At 57.3% G+C, this 16,392-nt stretch overlaps 2 protein-coding genes across 6 annotated transcripts; one reads left to right on the plus strand and one right to left on the minus strand.

The window, feature by feature from the left end:
- The first annotated feature begins 216 nt into the window (after positions 1–216).
- On the plus strand, positions 217–5,078 carry SIGIRR (single Ig and TIR domain containing). 5 transcript variants are annotated; one of them, XM_042837304.1, is made up of 12 exons: positions 217–338; positions 933–1,007; positions 1,557–1,659; positions 1,748–1,863; positions 2,426–2,612; positions 2,689–2,819; positions 3,021–3,161; positions 3,267–3,410; positions 3,531–3,633; positions 3,712–3,862; positions 4,210–4,390; positions 4,479–5,078. In XM_042837304.1, the coding sequence occupies exons 4-12, from the start codon at positions 1,857–1,859 to the stop codon at positions 4,679–4,681; spliced, it is 1,248 nt and encodes a 415-aa protein (XP_042693238.1). In that variant the 5' UTR covers positions 217–338; positions 933–1,007; positions 1,557–1,659; positions 1,748–1,856; the 3' UTR covers positions 4,682–5,078. The 5 variants fall into 5 exon arrangements, with proteins under 5 accessions (XP_042693238.1, XP_042693236.1, XP_042693235.1 ...); XM_042837302.1 differs by having other exon boundaries at positions 1,569–1,659; XM_042837301.1 differs by having other exon boundaries at positions 231–338; positions 1,557–1,651.
- An 82-nt stretch (positions 5,079–5,160) lies between these two features.
- Positions 5,161–13,094, minus strand: PKP3 (plakophilin 3). Its single transcript, XM_042837299.1, has 13 exons — positions 12,863–13,094; positions 12,046–12,122; positions 10,389–11,110; positions 9,905–10,028; positions 9,578–9,782; positions 9,159–9,333; positions 8,779–8,896; positions 8,325–8,492; positions 7,796–7,981; positions 7,442–7,595; positions 6,821–7,013; positions 6,531–6,618; positions 5,161–6,167 (listed from the first exon to the last, which is right to left on the minus strand). The coding sequence occupies exons 1-13, from the start codon at positions 13,092–13,094 to the stop codon at positions 6,132–6,134; spliced, it is 2,478 nt and encodes an 825-aa protein (XP_042693233.1). The 3' UTR covers positions 5,161–6,131.
- Between the last annotated feature and the right edge of the window lie 3,298 nt (positions 13,095–16,392).

Consider the following 16,392-nt stretch of genomic DNA (forward strand, 5'->3'; position numbering starts at 1 on the left):
CCATTTTTCTCTTTTTTCTTTTTCCCCTCCCATAAAGCCAAAGTTATTTAGGTGCTGTTTTTTTTTCTCTCCCACAGGTTCAGGTGGAGGTGGAGCAGTGGGTGGGAAAGAGGGATGGCCAGCCCCTTCTGCAAGCCTGGCATCCAGTGATTGGGGAACCCAGTGAAGGGCATGGACTGAACAAGGCGGGAGGGGAGGGGAGAAGCTGGGGGGAGGGAATAGCTTAAAAAAAGAAAAAAAGCACAGAGAAAAACCTAACGAAAGCACTTGTCTGGCAGTCAGCTCAAGTGGCACTGGGGGAAGATGGCTGGCAGGAAGTCTGGAGGAATCTCCTGCAGGTAAACATAGCTCTCTGTTGCTTCCCACTCTGTGTTGGAGTGTCTCGGCCAGGGTCAGTAGAGTCTCACCCTCTCCCTACAAGCTCTGTTGCTTAGCCTCCATCCTTGCTGCGTGCTCCCTGCCTACTTTGCTTTCCCCATGGCTTTCCTCCAGGGGGATACCACAGTCCAGCTATCATACTTGGATCACTACAGAACTGGGCTATCCCTCAAACCAAAACATAGGAATGGCAGTGTGTTGTGTGTTTCCCTGTGCTCCTCCTTCAGCCCCGCACAGAGTTTCCCTTTCAGCGCCCATTTCATCCCCTGAAGAAAAGATTATGCCTCCCTGTGGGACTTGGGACTGCTGAGGGCCTCCTTGAGCTCTCCAGCTAGCCCACACCCTGTTGGGACTTCCTTCTTTCCAACTACACAAGGATGGGTGAGCCAGGACTGAGCGCAACCAGAGCATCGCCAGCAGGCTGGGAAAGCTCCACACCACCCCATCCTTTCCCCATGCAAAAGCCTGGCAGTGGGGTTCTCCAGCCTCTGCTCTTCCATCCTTGACCACAGAAAAAAAATCAGTTAATGCTTTAGGTATCAATTATTTTCCAGCTGCTCAAGCGTCCCCTGCGTCCCCTGCGTACCTTGACCCCAGTTTTGCCCGGAGCTGCGGCTGCTGTGGCACAGGTAGGTGAGGTACCTCCAACCCCAGTTGCAGACCTCCCCCTTCCACATAACACCCACAACACAGACTCAGTTTCTTTGGGGGAAAACCAGGTTTCATCATTTCCAAACGAGTTTGCTATCAGGAGTGAAGAAGCTCTGGGGCAGAGGCAGCCAGGGCAGATTTTATCGCTGCTGGCCCCAGCGGTTCGGCTGGATGTGTTTACAGTAGTGCTGCCTTGCATAAACACCAGCATCCTGACGTCCTTGTTATTCCCAGCAGGCACAATACCCGCATTGGGGGCTCTGTGGGTGTTCAGGGACAGAGGAGCCTAATGCTACAGCCAAGCTCTGCTTCAGGTTCCTTTTGTAACCAGTGTGATGTATTGGCGAGGTGCAGGGTGTCCTCCCTGCTGCCCCTCTTCCCAAGGGGCAGTGCCATGCAGGGATGGTACCTGGGCACAGCCACAGGGCAGCACTGTGCCTCCTTATGTTACTGCTGTGCCACTGGGTGTGAAAGCTCACAAAATAGGAAGCCCATGCTGCTATAAATAAACCCTGTGGTTTAATTAGCAATTTCAACAGGCACATTGGACTGGAAGCAGTGCACAGCTAAGCCACGCAGCACAAAGGAAGGACCCCAGTTGCACATCCAAAGAGCGTCTGCGGTAGGACTGTGGGTCCCAGGATGACCTGAGGGCTGTGGTTTCACTTGGCCTCGCAGCAACACCCTAACCCAAATTCCATTTTCTTCTCTGTCCCAGCCCCAATCCACCCTGTGGCAGAAACAGGTGGACTTTGTCCTCCCAGAAAACGTGTGACACCAGGTCCCTCCTACCGCAATGCCAGCAGCTGAATGTCTCTGACCACACCATGGCAGGTAGGTTGCAAAAATCAATGTTTCAAGTGTTTTCAGCCCCCTCACTCTCAAGCATGGTGGAGGTCCCACTTGCTGCTCTGGGGTGGGCCCCAGCCTCAAAAACCTGCCCAGCCTGCTGCAGAGCACTGCTCCCTGCCAGACCCTTACAACAGAGCTTGTTTTTCTGGGGAAGCCAGGACAGCAGCAGGGCAGTCATGCCTTAGGTTAAATAGTAGGGAAAATTTGTTCTCAGAGAGAGTGGTGATGCAGTGGCTCTGCAGCCCAGGGAGGTGGTGGGGTCACCATCCTTGGAGGTGTGCAAGAAACGTAGAAATGCGGCACCGGAGGACATGGTTCAGTGGGTGTGGTGGAGGTGGGCAGGCGTTGGACTCAATGATCTTACAGGTCTATTCCAGCCCTAATGATTCTACAGTTCTAATTAGGGACATGTTTTAAGGAGTGTGGTGGGAGTGGACTGATGACTGTAGAGATCTTTTCCAACCGTAATGACTCAACAGTTCTATGATTCCCCATTGCCATAAGCTGGGTCCCTGATGGTTTCCCCTTCCCCCTGTGCCTCCAGATTTTTGCAGTGTACCTCCTGAAATCCTTGCCCCAGCTGCCAACGAGACACTGGAGCTGGCCCTGGGAAGCCAGATTGTGCTGAACTGCACTGTGCGCTGGGCAATTAGTGAGCACTGCGAGCCTGTCCCCATCTGGACCAAGGATGGGCAGTGGCTGGGCAGTGAGAACAGACAGGACAGCACGTGGTAAGCAGCCTGCCCCAGGGTATGTCCGTCTGGCTTTCTGGGCCGCCCAACCCACAGTGGCTCCTTCTCTCCCTAGGTTTGGTCAAAATGCCTCGGAGCGTCTCCTTGCCACTGTCCTGCAGGTCAACCTTACGCACGATGCCGACTTCGGAGTGTTTGCCTGCTGGGTCAGCAATGCCACAGCCACCTTCACCCTGCAGAGAAGGGGTAGGGATACACTGGGAGCAAGCCCTGGCGGGGACAGGAGTGGGAAACCCAAGGAGGGTTCTGGGAACGGGGTGGCAGTGGTGGCCCCATGGGTGTCACGAAGTGGGAAAAAGAGAAATGGCTGCATGTTGAGGTGTGAACTCCGGAAAGCTGGGTCTGGGCTACCAGCCATGCTCACCATGCTCTTCACTATCTTTGCAGAGGTTGTGGGGCATGTAAGTGCAGTGCTGGCTGCCCTGTTGGTCCTGGCCCTCCTGGTGCTGCTGGTAGGGCTCTACATCAGATGCCGCCTGAGCGTGCTCCTCTGGTACAGGAACCACTACGGCGAGCTGGAGATGAATGGTGAGAGGGGAGCGGAGGAGAGGGTGGCCCCAGGATGAGCTACCTCAGGACCGGGGCAAGCTCCTCTCTGGTACTAACCTCCCCTTTCCCTCCCCAACCACACAGATGGGAAGCTGTATGATGCTTATGTGTCCCATGCCACTGCTCCAGATGACCGAAAGTTTGTCCACTTCATTGTCAAGCCACAGCTGGAGAACCGCTATGGCTACAAGCTCTACCTGGATGAGCAGAACATCCTGCCTAATGCTGGTAGGCACCATCCCTATGGCATTGGGCAGAGGGACAGTGCTGACACCTGAATCTGAAATCCCAAAGAGGGGAGAGGATGCACTGGGCAAGGGGCTAAGATCTTTTCTCTCCCCGGCACAGAGCCATCAGCAGACCTCATCATGAATGTGAGCAGGTGCCGGCGTCTCATTGTGGTCCTCTCGGTGGCATACTTGGAGCAAGACTGGTGTAACAGCAGCTTTAGGTATGAGCCCACTCCTGCCTGCCTCTGGGAGAAAGGGGCTGGCAGCTCCTCACCTCCTGCCCCATGTCTGTCCCACAGGGAAGGGCTCTGGAGGTTGCTAGAGCTTTCCAAGAAACCCATCTTCATCGTCTTTGAGAGCCAGTACCGGGAGATCACACACCCTGCCATCAGCCTGCTGAAGCATCACAGGAGCGCCGTAACCTTGCTGGTTTGGCGAGCAGGCTCCATGGTAAGGGCCAAGCAGGGTCCAACCCTGGTGCCCCATTTCATATCAGGCTCTAGATCTGCGTGCTCACGTCCCAAACGTGCACAGGAAGGAGCCCTACTCTAGGGTGTCCCCTGGCCAAGGAAACCAGGGCAGCACAGCTCACACTGTAGGGCCGGGCTAGGAGCTGCAGCTCTCCAGCAGGTCAGGCTGGTTTCTCCATTGCTGTGCAGGCATGCTGCCATGGCAGAGCACAGCCTTCACCTTGGCTGAGCTCCCAGCTGCAGGAGGAGCTTTCTCCAGTCCTGCACAGGGCCGGGCAGGGCTGTTCTGCAATCCAGCGCAGCTCATCTCCTTCTTACCCCATGCAGACCCCATCGTCAGACTTCTGGAAGGAGCTGTGCCTGGCCCTGCCACGCAAGGTGGCCTTCCAGGGGACCATGGGGGACCCGCAGACCCAGCTACAGGAGGACAAGGACCCCATGCTCATCCTGCACAGCAGCTACTTGGACAGCCGGGGGGACCCCCACCCAGATGGAGACCTGGGTACAGGTACTTGTCACCCACCTCCTTTCTGGGTTGGGTCGGAAGGTTGGGTTGACCCCTTCCCCATCACTTGACCCCTGTCTACTCCTTCCAGGCCTCCGTGGATATGCTTTTAGAAGTCCCCTTCCTCCCCGCATCAGTGTCCCTGGGGGGCCCACAGCTTTGGCCACTGGCACGCAGGAGGACATGCAGCTGAAGGACAGCCACAGATCTGAGATTGACGTCTCCGACCTGGGCTCACGCAACTATGGTGCCCGCACAGACTTCTACTGCCTGGTGACAGAGGATGACATCTGAGCAGAGCCACAGCCAAGCTGCTGAATCTCAGCATCCCCACACACTGTGGGACTGCACGGACTCTGGTCATGGTTCCAGGATCCCAGGCACAGTGAAGAACTGAAGCTGGGAGGAGAGGAGCTGGCTCCTAGCAACATGCTCCATGGTGAAAAGCCATCATGGGGGGACATTCCTGTCCCAGTACCTGGGCACCCTCAGGTGGTAGGTCCTCCTCACTTGCCCTGGGTAGAAGGGACATTTTTCCTGCCTGATGGACCAGCGTTGGGATTGGTGATGCCCTCGGAGAAGCACCATGCACCCATATCCCTTTGCCCCTCATTCCCTACCCTAATTGCTTGAGGCAGCATCACCCTCTACCCCACAGAAATCCTCGTGGCAATAAAGTGCTGCTGTTCCAGTGGGTCTTGTCCATCTGCAGGGACATGGATGACACTGGTGGATTGCACAATGAGTGGTGAGACAGCGTCCACAGGTGCTGGTTCAAGCACAGGGATATTATTCAAGGTCTTTATTTGGGGGGATACACAGTGCACAGCCTCTATGTGGAGAGCTGGTGGGACAAATGCACTGCCCCATCCCCAACGGGTCCCAACATATCACATCCAGTAGGGGGGAGGTCCCTTGTTGCCACACTGCTCACTCTTCCCCCCACCCCCTCACCCCCCTGTCATACCTACTCTACCCCATTTCCCAGATGGGGCACACCCAAGCACAGGGTCTCCCTCCCCAGTCCCAAACCCCACTGGCAGACCCAAGCGACCCACAGCCTCCTGCACACCCCAACCCTCCGCCTCTGCTGAGTGAGCTTTGAACTCACGCTGGCCCCACCTGCACTGGGCACCGAGGGCATCTCCCCACCCCGCGGGGAGACGCCACCCAGCAAACATAAGCTAGTTGGCCCTGCCCAGATCTTGCTTATGCAGCACTGGTCCTGAATAGCCCCAGGTCCTTAACAGGGCAGCTATGGGGTCCCTGCTGCAAAGTGGGCACTGATGCTGCTTCTGGCTCCTTGCAGGCAAAGGTGCAGCCCCTTAAAACTTAGGGGAGACACCAGTGGCCATCACGGATACCCCCTGTGCTCTACCAAGTCCCATCCCCATGCAGGGCACAGCCCAGCACAATGAGATTCTGGGAGCTCACCCCTTCATTAGTAGGGGCAGCTGGGATAGGGACACCCCCAAAAGCATCCCCAGAGCTTCCTGCCTTTCTACCAAGCTTGAAGTGGTGCAAAAATGGTTTGGGGGGGATATTTTCAGCTCCTGCATCACCAGCCTAGAGATAGGGTTCCCAGCAGCATGGGGTAGGCACAAGGGACATGAGGAACAGTGGGAACTATGCTACAGAGCAGGAGTCCTGAGGTGAGCGGCTCCTCCGGGGCCACAGGAGGCAGCAAGGCACGTCCTGGAGGGGAGACTGAGGGCTGTGCAGTCCCTTCTCCCTGGAACTGTTCTTACAGGCTGAGGAAATCCTCCTTCCGGTACCCCTTCTGCAAGAAAAAAGGCCACCTGTCACCCAGTGGGGGGACCCCTGGTGCTGTCATCACTACCCCTGCTCAAGGACACCTGTGGCCACACCTTGCCAGGAGGTAGGGACTGGGAATGCAAACATACTCTTCTCTGGCATGCTGTGCCCACCCTGGGCACATAGGTGTTCCCATCCCTTTAGGCACCTGGCACCAGAAGGATGATGCTCTGGGGACATTCCCACCTCTACATGAAGTGAAGGTGTGGAGTCAGGGCAAGTCATATGCCCTGAAGCATTTGGGTGGCGCACATTTCCGAGATGAAGCCCCCAGCCATGACTCCCTTGGGCTATTCCTCACGCTCCCACACCAGAGGGAGGTACATACCACCTTGAAGTCCCGGTGGAGCTTGGTGTATTGCCACATGTTGCCCAGGAGGCTGGCTGCTGCCCTGGAGGATTTCTCATTGTCTGAGCTGGAGCAGAGAGAGAAAATATCATCATGTTTTGGGTAACACAGGGCATGGAATGGTACCCACCAGCCCAAGGATAACACCCCATAAAGTCCGAGGGCTGTTGGCAAAGTGCTTCTACTAGGAGTGGTGAGAAGCACCCAGATGGAAAAACAGATGGCTGTGGTGAAGGGTGGAACGGAAAAATAGCCAAGCGAGCTCCCACCTGTCCCTCCTCTTCTTGACATAGAAGAGTTTCCTGAGGCCATCAAAGTAGACGATGTCGCGAGCAGCCATGGGGCTCTCCACCACCAGGTTGTTGAGCACCGCAATGATGTTCACAATAACATCAGCAGGCGGTGCCTTGTCCCCGACGCTCCCTGGCAGCTTCTCAATCAAGTGGCTGACTACCTTGGTAGCTGGAGGGCAAAGGCAATGTATCAGGTCAAGGGGCCGACCCCATAGAATGCATGGTGACCTAGGAAGGAGCCCTGCAGCCAAGGACCCACGAGGCAGCACCAGGGGTTGCTTCAAGCTCTCTGCTAAGACTCCGTGGCATTTGGGAGAGGAGCAGTGTGCGAGATGAGTTGAAGCAATAGATGCATAGCCAAGGAAGACAGTGGGGCTGGAGGCAGAGTAGAGAATGCCAGGGCTGTTTGGTCACTGGAGACAGACAGGACACCACACAAGCATGCGTCTAGCTGTGAGCATGGACACAGGAAGGTGCTGAGACATGCCTGAAGGTAAGCAGAGGCCAAACTGAGGATCAAAGGACGGAAAGCGTCCAGCGGGCTCCTCTGTGCCACCCTGGTCCTGCCCTCCCAGCCCTGCCCTCCCCAGCACTCACACATCTCATCCTTGTTGCGCGCATGGCGGGACAGGTTGCGGATGAGCCCCGTCAGGGAGCGCAGCTGGTGGTGGTCAGCGGTGCGGACGCGGTCCAGCACAGGGTTCAGGATGCGTTCCTGCTCCAAGGCCAGCCTGCTCAGCACACCTGCCCACTGCAGAGGCAAAAACACACAGTAGAGGCACCCACCAGGTTTGCCCCATCCTCCTCCTCCTCTTGTTCAGTGTGGCAGGGTGACCTGACTGGTGAGGAGTCTGATGGCCACGTTCCTCCACCCAGGTGGGGCTGTGACCAGCAGTGACAGCCAAACAAGATGGTACAAGCCCGGGGAATGCTCCCCTCCTGTATCCTCACCCTGCGGTCCCCAGCAGTGATGTTCTGCAAGGCACCCGAGGCTGCCTCAGTGGTGTGCTTGTTGAGCTCGCAGCGCTGCAGCAGCCGGTTGTAGATGCCCACAATCTGTGGGTTCCAGAGCCACTCCATGCCCTTGGGGTCCTTGGACACTTCCGTGAAAGTGACAATGTCTGCATTCAGATAGTGCTGCGGGGACAAAGGGAGCAGCGTTAGACCCAGAGAGAACAATCCCTCTATGTTGTCCACTTCCTGCCAAGCTGGAGGTGCCCACAGCAAGAGGACATGTCAATCCAGCTGCGTCACATCACTCAGCATGGGGGGGGGGGGGTTTGCACCCATTGCTACATGCAAGTAGCACCTGATTCACCCTCTGAGTTCACCTATGTGTCCCACCCAGCAGGCAAGGCTGGTGTCCACCTCCACCCACAATCACCACATTTCACCAGCTGTTTTCCCATGCTTCCACACCCCAAGCGATGCAGCTGTCACAGCACAAAAATGCCATGGTCCCCCACCACCGCCTGCTGACCTCTCGAGCCTTCTTGCTCTGGGGGCTGAAGCAGCCCACCAGCTCTCCTGTCATGGTTCCACCATTATTCCTGCGGTGGCCCTCCAGGCGCTGGAGGGAGGAGGGAGGCATTTCATCGTAGAGGCGGTAGGAGAGGTTGCGCAGGACACAGACAGCATTCTCCACACTCTGGGAAAAGAAATGGGACATGAAGGGTGGAAGTCAGTCCTGGTGAGCTGGCACACCCTCCAGGGCACAGTCCCATGGGCTCCATGTTCAGAGTCACATCCACCACCACTGACAGTACTCCACTATGCCCAGTAAGCTGGAACAGACTCAGATTCATTTTCCCCACTTTGTGAAGGATGTCTGGTGACCCCAGGGGAGTCTCAAGGGACACAAGGGAGTGAGCAACACCCCATCTGAGGGCACTGAAGCCCCAAGCCCTCTGAGCAGAGCAAATCTTGAGGCTCACCTTGTCTTCTGACTTCCCTACTTCTAGGGAGCTGTTCACGTAGTGGATCATAGCGTCCACCAGCCCATGGCACTCACGCATCTTCTGCCGGGTCTGCTGGCTTGCAGAGCTCAAATTTCTGCACGGGAAAAAGGGTCCATCATGGCAAGAAGTGGCATCATGGCCACTCATCCTGGTGCCCCACTACAGCACTGCGGGCAACTAATGCTTGTCCCATGGGATTGACAACACTTTGCCTTGAAGCACAAGCACTGCAAGGAATTGGGATCTCAAAAACAAGCTCTGGCAACCTTTGCTTCCTACATTGGCAGCGCAGATGGTGTTTCCTCCTGTCTAAACCTTTATCCACAGTAGGACTGAGGCTGGTCTAGAGCAGGTACCTGAGAAAGCCTGTGGAGTTGTAGAAGATCTCTGCCTCAGAGGGGTTCTGCTGGATGACACCAGAGCCACTCAGGCCAGAGAGGGGGACCAGAACCAGGTCTGTGAGCTGCTCCAGTGTGTCTCGAGCCAAGCGATCCTTCAAGTTGTCACTGGAGGAAAGATTCCATAGGATCCCTGCGTGGAGGAAATGGGTCCTCAGTCCTGGGGACAACTAGAGAGCATGTCTGCCCTGGCCCAACTCATACTGGCCACTCACAGCCATGAGGCAGCTCACGGCAGGGGACACCACCCAGGTACGTGTTGACAACACAAAGCTGTCCTCATGCAGTATCACCCTGGCCTTACTCACAGGCCAGGGGAACCAGATGCCTCCTCAGTGGGAGGAGGACCCCAGTCCAGCCCTGTGACCATCTCTGACCTGTAACATTCTTGCGGAGCTCATCATCAGGCTCCCGCAGTGTCCTCATGAGCTCATAGATGCCGTTCTCCTCCACCAGCGCCAGCTTGTTCTCAGCATTGTCGTAGATGAGGTTGCGCATGGCACCTGTTGCATGGCGCTGCACCTCCTGGTTGGGGCTGTTAAAGAGCTTCACCAGCTTGGGCATGGCCTGGAGGCTGCGAGCCTACAATGGGAAACAGGTTGGGTGGAGAGACAGGTCTGAGGCTCCCTCCATCTCCTTCATCCTCCCAGGTGTGCCCCACCATACTGGAGAGGCTCATGAGACCTTTCCCCTCTGGTGCCCACCTGTTTCTTGGCATTACTGTCACTGTAGCATTTGTGCTGGAGGTAGGCAGCGCCCAGGACTTGTAGGTTGGGGTCACTGGCTATAAGGTATTTCACCGCTGAGGGCAGGTCAATGTCGTCAAACCTGGAAGCCACAGGCAGATGAGGGAGAGCCCAGAAAAGGCAGCCACAAGGGTCTTCCATCTCTGCTCCCCATCACATCCCACATTTCAGAGGAGATGTGTCAACCCATCTCCCTCCCCATCGCACTCCTTCTGACTTAGCAAGTACCTTACCACCTCTACACCTCAGGATGTTTTTATGTTAGACCTAAAAGCATATGCAGGACACACTTAAAGCTGAACTCACACCACACTCCGTGACTGAGGCCAAATGCCAACCACCTCACTTCTCCTTCCCTTGCAGCCAAGCAAGAACTAGGGAGTTTGGCCCTAAATCAGCCAAGTGACTCATGAGAACAGGGACTAGGCTGGTAGGTACTCACCCTCCCGACTGCTGGGTGAGCAGTGTGCTGTGTCCATTGTACATATCCATGGCACGCTGGTCCTGGAGGTGGTGGCTGGACTCAGCCAGGCTGCGCACGGAGGGCGCACGGGAGCTGTGCTCCACCATGCCCATGTAGGAGCTCCCAACGGCCGCCTGCGAGGATGGCTGGATGCTGCCAAAGGAGCTGGTGCTGAGCCGTGAGCGGTTGTTGCTCTGGAAGCGCTGGAGCGTGCGCATGGCTGGCGCCCGAATGGTGCGGCTCTGGGGCACCTCTCTGCCATCCAACCAGTCGGAGCTCTTGGCATTGGAACCAGTGCTCATCTGCCTCTCGAAGGTGTACGAGCGGCTGAAGCCACCGTTGCCTTGGTTTTTGTAGAGGGACCGGTGCCCCATGGGGTCCAGCTGCTCCGAGACGATACTGTAGCGATCATCTGCAGTGCTGGGAGGCACTGGCCCATCAGCCAGCCGCAGGGAGCGCAGCGACAGCGTGTCAAAGCTCTGCCGGGCACGGTAGTTGCGCTCATGGAAGGAGCTGGGCCGTGGGGAGGTGCTGGCAGCCTGCGACATGGCATAGCCCACACCGTAGCTCCGGCCCTTTGGCATCCCCCCGTTGCTGATAGTTGCCATCCGCTTGTGTGGTGTGAGGTCCACAGCCGACCGCGAGGACCAGCTGCTGCCCTTGAGCGTGTCAAAATCTTTTTTGGCCATGGATTGGTACAGCTAGGGGGAAGCACGGGGTTAAGGGAGGGTGACCACATGGACATTCCTCCATCCTCACCACAGGAAAAGGAAAGGACAGAGCCAAAAGCCTCCTTGGTGCTGTCTAGTCATAGAATCATTAAGGTTATAGAAGACCTCTAAGACCACATACAACCTCAACCCACCCCCACCGTGCCCACTGACCACATCCCTTAGTGCCACGTGTCCACAGTTCTGGAACACCTCCAGGGATGGTGACTCCACCGCCTCCCCGGGGCAGCCTTTGCCAGTGCCTCACCACTCTTCCATAGGAATTTTTTCTAATATCTAACCCGAACCTCCCCTGGTGCAACTTGAGCCCATCAACTCTCACCCTATCCCTGTAACCAGGAGAAGAGACCAATCCCCACCTCGCCACAACTTCCTTTCAGGCATCCTCTTCTCCAGAGTGAACCATCCCAGCTCCCCCATAAGATCTGTGCTCCAGACCCCTCACCAGATTCACTGCCGTTCTCTGACATGCTCCAGGGGCCTCTATGTGTTATATACTCAAGGTGTGACCTCACCAGAACTGAGTACAAGGGAAGAATCACCTCCTGTTCCCACTGGCTGCGCTATTACTGATATAAACTAGAGTGCCATTGGCCTTCTTGGCCACCTGCTGCACATTGCTGGCTCACATCCAGCCACTGTCAACCAAATCCCAGATGCTTTTCTCCCACACAACTTTCCACCCTGCCCCAAGCCTGTAGTGCTGCCTGGGGTTGTTGTCACTGAAGTGCAGGACCCAGCACTTGATCTTGCTGAACTTTGGCCTTAGCCTATTGATCCAGCCTTTCCAGATCCAATTAGGGCCTTCCTGCCCTCAGGTAGGTCAACACTAAGCTGTCTATCAACACCCAGCTGTCTAAGCCATCCCCAGCTAGCACAGAGATGTGTGCTTGGTTCAGACATACCGAGCCTTTGGAGTCCAAGCCATTGGTCTGGGAGCGGGAGCTAAAGGAGGAACACATGGTCGTGCCATATGGACCGCCTGCAGGATGGAGATGGGAGACAGAACACTGGTCTGAACAAGCTGTGACCAACACTGCCTCCCACCCTGCTGCCCTGGGGGGAGTTGCTAGGGGGCTGAGAGTCAGAGGGCTGGAGAAGTGCCTGCTTCCAGCCATGGGGTGCAGGAGGAGGCTGCAGAGGAGGCAGCACGCCTCCCATGGCCTCTCCACCTTTCAAGATTCCCGACAGTGAGAGCATTAATTGCTACTTTGGTGAGGACAGGGCACCTCAGCACGGCTCCCCTTGGCCTTACTTGGCTGGGATGGGGGCTCAGGGGGCCTGCCGTGCTCTGCTGCAAGGCTTAGTTATGGTCTGGTCCCACCGGGTGGCTATCACCTGGGTGCTGCCAGAGCAGGGATAGGGCCATCCAGTTTGGGGCAAACAAAGTGCAGGGTGCCGGGGGGGGCTCTCCTGTCACTGGGGCGCAGCCTGAGGCGCAATGGAGCGAAGCAGCAGGGCGGAGGCCGTGAGCTCAGATGCTAAATGGAGGCACTTGGAGCCCGGCCAACAAGGCGAGACAGTGCTGAGAGCCCAGGGAAGGAGCCGCCGAGAGCCACCCAAAGCAGGGCATGGGGTCCCAGTACCCTCACAGGGCAAACCGAGGCGTGGAGACAACAAATGCGGGCTGGAGCCACGCTGCCCCGAGACGTGAAGCCCCCACTGAGATCAAAGGAAAAGGGGAACCCCCCGCCCACAGAGAGCCGCCCCGCGGTTTCCCACCTCTGCCGTCCAGCGGGTCAAGCACAGCGGCCTCGGGCCGTGGGGCGGCCGCCTGCCCCCGCAGCATCATGCGGATGCGGACCTGCTCCTGGACTCGAGCGCTGCGCAGCCGCTGGGCCTCCGCCGCCTCTCGGCTGCGACCATCCAGCTGGCGGTCCGAGGGCAGAGCCAGCGAGCAGACGCCGGCCTCGGGCTGCAGGGCCGACAGCAAGAAGGCGTTAGTCTCCTGCATGGCAGCGGCGAGCGGGGCCGAGGCGAGCGCGGCCGCCCTGTGCAGGTGTGTGCGGCTGTGACGGCGGCGGGGCCTTCCCTGAGCTGCAGGGAGGCACCCGGCCCGCCCCGCCGCCGCCACGCCTCGGTGCTGCGGCCACCTGAGCACAGACGGGAGCAACGTGAGCCCCGAGGCCAAAAGAGCCCACCCAGGATGCCCACAAGCAGGGGAGGTGGACGTGCCCGCAGCCACAGTGAAGAGCGCTGGATGGGCTGCCTGGGCAGGCTCCTCCATGGACCCCAGGAGGCTCAAGGATGCAAAAGCCCCTCCGTGTGGCCTCCAAGTTGACCTCTGAACCACTGAGTGGCCTCTCCCACCAGCCTGCCCCAGGCTCAACCTACACATCGACACCCAGACCCCTGAGCAGCCTCCACATTGACCCCCAGCCCTCCACCAGCCAGCCCTAGATCCCAGGCAGCCTCCTCAGAGAGTCCCAGAGCCCCACACAGCCTCCACATTGACCCCTAGCGAGCCACAGGAACCAGCATCCTCCCCCAGACCCCCACATGGCCTTGCCGGCCACCTCTAGACCCTGGGAAAGCCCCAGACACCCCCCTGTGGCCACCTAGGAGGGCCCTGGAGCCCCAGGCACACTGCACATTGACCCCTAGAGCCCTGGGCAGCCCCATGGCGAGCCCTGGGCAGCCCCATGGCGAGCCCTGGACCTCCAGCCGACACCTAGCTGTCTCCCTGATAAAGCCCTAAAAGAGCCCACCACCACTGTTGGGGCATGGTGGCCAATCCCTCCCTGCTTTGCTTTTCAAATCAGTTGGGAATTACAAAAAAAACCAACAACAAATTAAAAATAAATAAATAAATAAATAAAACCATGAGGTAGCTGAATGCCGCTGGGCTGGTGGCTCTGAGCACAGAGGCAATGAATGTGGGGTGACTCAGCCACTGCTGTGCACAGGTACTAATTAGGCTCACCCCACCCGCCCAGCCACCCCGACCAACCCCAGCTTGTGGGACACGCCTGCTCCCAAAATCCCCAGCGGCTTTGTTCCACTGCTTTCCCCCTGCCTGAATTCTTGGAGGGAGCCATGCACTCCTGACACAAGTTGTGTACGTTCTCAGCCTTGGGGCAGGAGTGAATGGGAATGTCAGTGCCCCTGGTGGCTTTCGCACTCAGCGTCACTGCTTTGGCCCCGCCTGGCAGAAGCGTTTTGGGGTTTGGCAGCCAGTGAGCTGGGTCAGGCTTGCAACACCGGGTGCTGACAGCTCAGGATGGCTTTTGTCCTTTGGTAGGAGGGGGGAGAAAGAGCGGTGAGGAATGTGCCGTTGTCAGCAGAAGCAGCTTGCTATGGGACAGGGGAGTGTTCCAAGGGCAGGGATCTGTTCCCTGCAGTGGTAAGGTCCCTGATTGTGGTGGCCAACCCCATTGTGCCTGGGGACCTATGACCCCCAGGCCCTCCCCATCTTTATCTGGGAGGTTTCATAGGGCTTGGAGTAGGGGTCGCAGCCAGTCCTTTTTGGGGTCTACAGCCCTAAGGGGACCATTCACAGCTCTGTGCCACCCACACGGGTGCACAGCACTTGGCAGTGCTCAGCAAGGCACTCCCAGCCCGCATGAATCATAGTTCCCCCCACCCCGAGCAGGAGGTTCACTCCCCATGCATGTTGCTGCTTGCTCATGGCTGTATACCAGGCTCCAAGGGGTGGGGGGATACCTCCAAGTACATCCCTACATCCCCCAAAGCAGGGAGTTGGGGCTGCAGCTCTGCAAAAGGCTTTGGACTGGATGCTTAAAATAAAAAAATAAATTAAAAAATACAGTAATTTGCTACAAAAACCGTATTTGGAGCAAAACTGAGGAGATGCAACCACACTCAGAGATGCAGAGATGAATAAACCTAGCACGGACACACCAGGAAAGGCACCCCAAAGGCACTTCCCTCTGTGGGGTGACCGCACAACGTAGCCTCCACAGTACACCAATGCCTGTTGTTCCCAAAGCCCCACTGAGTGCTGGTCCCGATCAGCAGGTCATGTGGCCACCGATGCCACCAGCAACAGGGAGTGGCCAACAGCACAGCAGCACATGTGCCCAGACTGTCCCTTTCACAGCAGGGAAACCGAGACATGAGGACACTGGGGAGGGGTCAAAAACGCTGCTTGGTCAGAGCTGGCCAGGAGTGCGCAGCTGATGGATGACCCCATCAGTTTCCCAATGGCATCCGCATCCCCTGGCATGATGTCAACCTACACTGGGGACAGCCACGCTCGCAAAACACTTACCTTGTTGGGTGGCCCCACAGGGCTGGTGCCCTGCAGCATCCTCCGGCTGGGTGCACCCCTGGGTGCTGTTGGGGAGCCCTGGCGTGGGGTCGGTGATGCCGTCTGTGCGGTGGTGGGCGTGGGGCCGCGGCAGGGCCCGCCCCAGGAGCTTACCCAACCAGTCCCTTCACCGTTGTTTTGCATGTGTGCTCCAAACCCACTTGCCTCTCAATCAAGTTTGTGCTTCTGGGGCTTGTGGCAGGGTTTTGGCTCTTCATGGCTCTGCATGATGCCACACTGACCCACCTCCTGGATCTGCTGCCAATGGAGATCCCACCTTCGTGATGCTCTGGAAAGCACCTTTGGTCCCTACTCCACGGCCCTTGGCCAAAGTGTACATTCCAACATATTCCATTGGATTCCCTGTTCTGCCACAGGGAACCATACAAGAAGGGCTCCAAAAGGAAAAGAGGGAGTGGAGGCAGAGATGGGAGGCACAGCCGTTGGGGCAGGAGGTTCCCCACGCCCTGGAGGCTCCCAGGGAGCGTGTCTGTATGTGTGGGATTGAACAGGATCCCTTTGAAGACCAGATAAGCTGAGAGGAGCATTCCAAACAAGCTAAACCAGTTCCAGGGCCATCACTACCAACAGCACCACAGCCAGCACTGGCCGATCCCTTTGCCCACCACCATTTCTTCGCTCAGCCATATAGGGATGTGCCGAGCCACCCGCTTAGTGCTGCGGTTCAACTCTGTCCCCCCCCACCCCGTGAGACCCAACAAGCCCCAGCGTGACATTCCCTCCAGGGCAGGGAGAGCTGCTTGGCAAATGCCTCTCTCTATTGCCTCTTGAAGAAGTGGAGACCTCCAACACTGGAAGAGGCTCTATATCATAGAAAATTAGAAAGCATTAAGGCTGGAAAAGACCTCTAAAGATCATTAAGTCCAACCACAAACCCATCACCACCATGCCAGCTCAATGCTAAGTGTGCTTTGGTGCTGATGGCTTCATTGGGAGTTCCAACAGCAGTTCAGCCCTCTCT

This window comes from Centrocercus urophasianus, unplaced genomic scaffold, assembly GCF_019232065.1.
Source record: "Centrocercus urophasianus isolate 14NV4802_14NV808 unplaced genomic scaffold, USGS_Curo_1.0 seq_7, whole genome shotgun sequence".
Taxonomy (NCBI): Eukaryota; Metazoa; Chordata; class Aves; order Galliformes; family Phasianidae; genus Centrocercus; species Centrocercus urophasianus.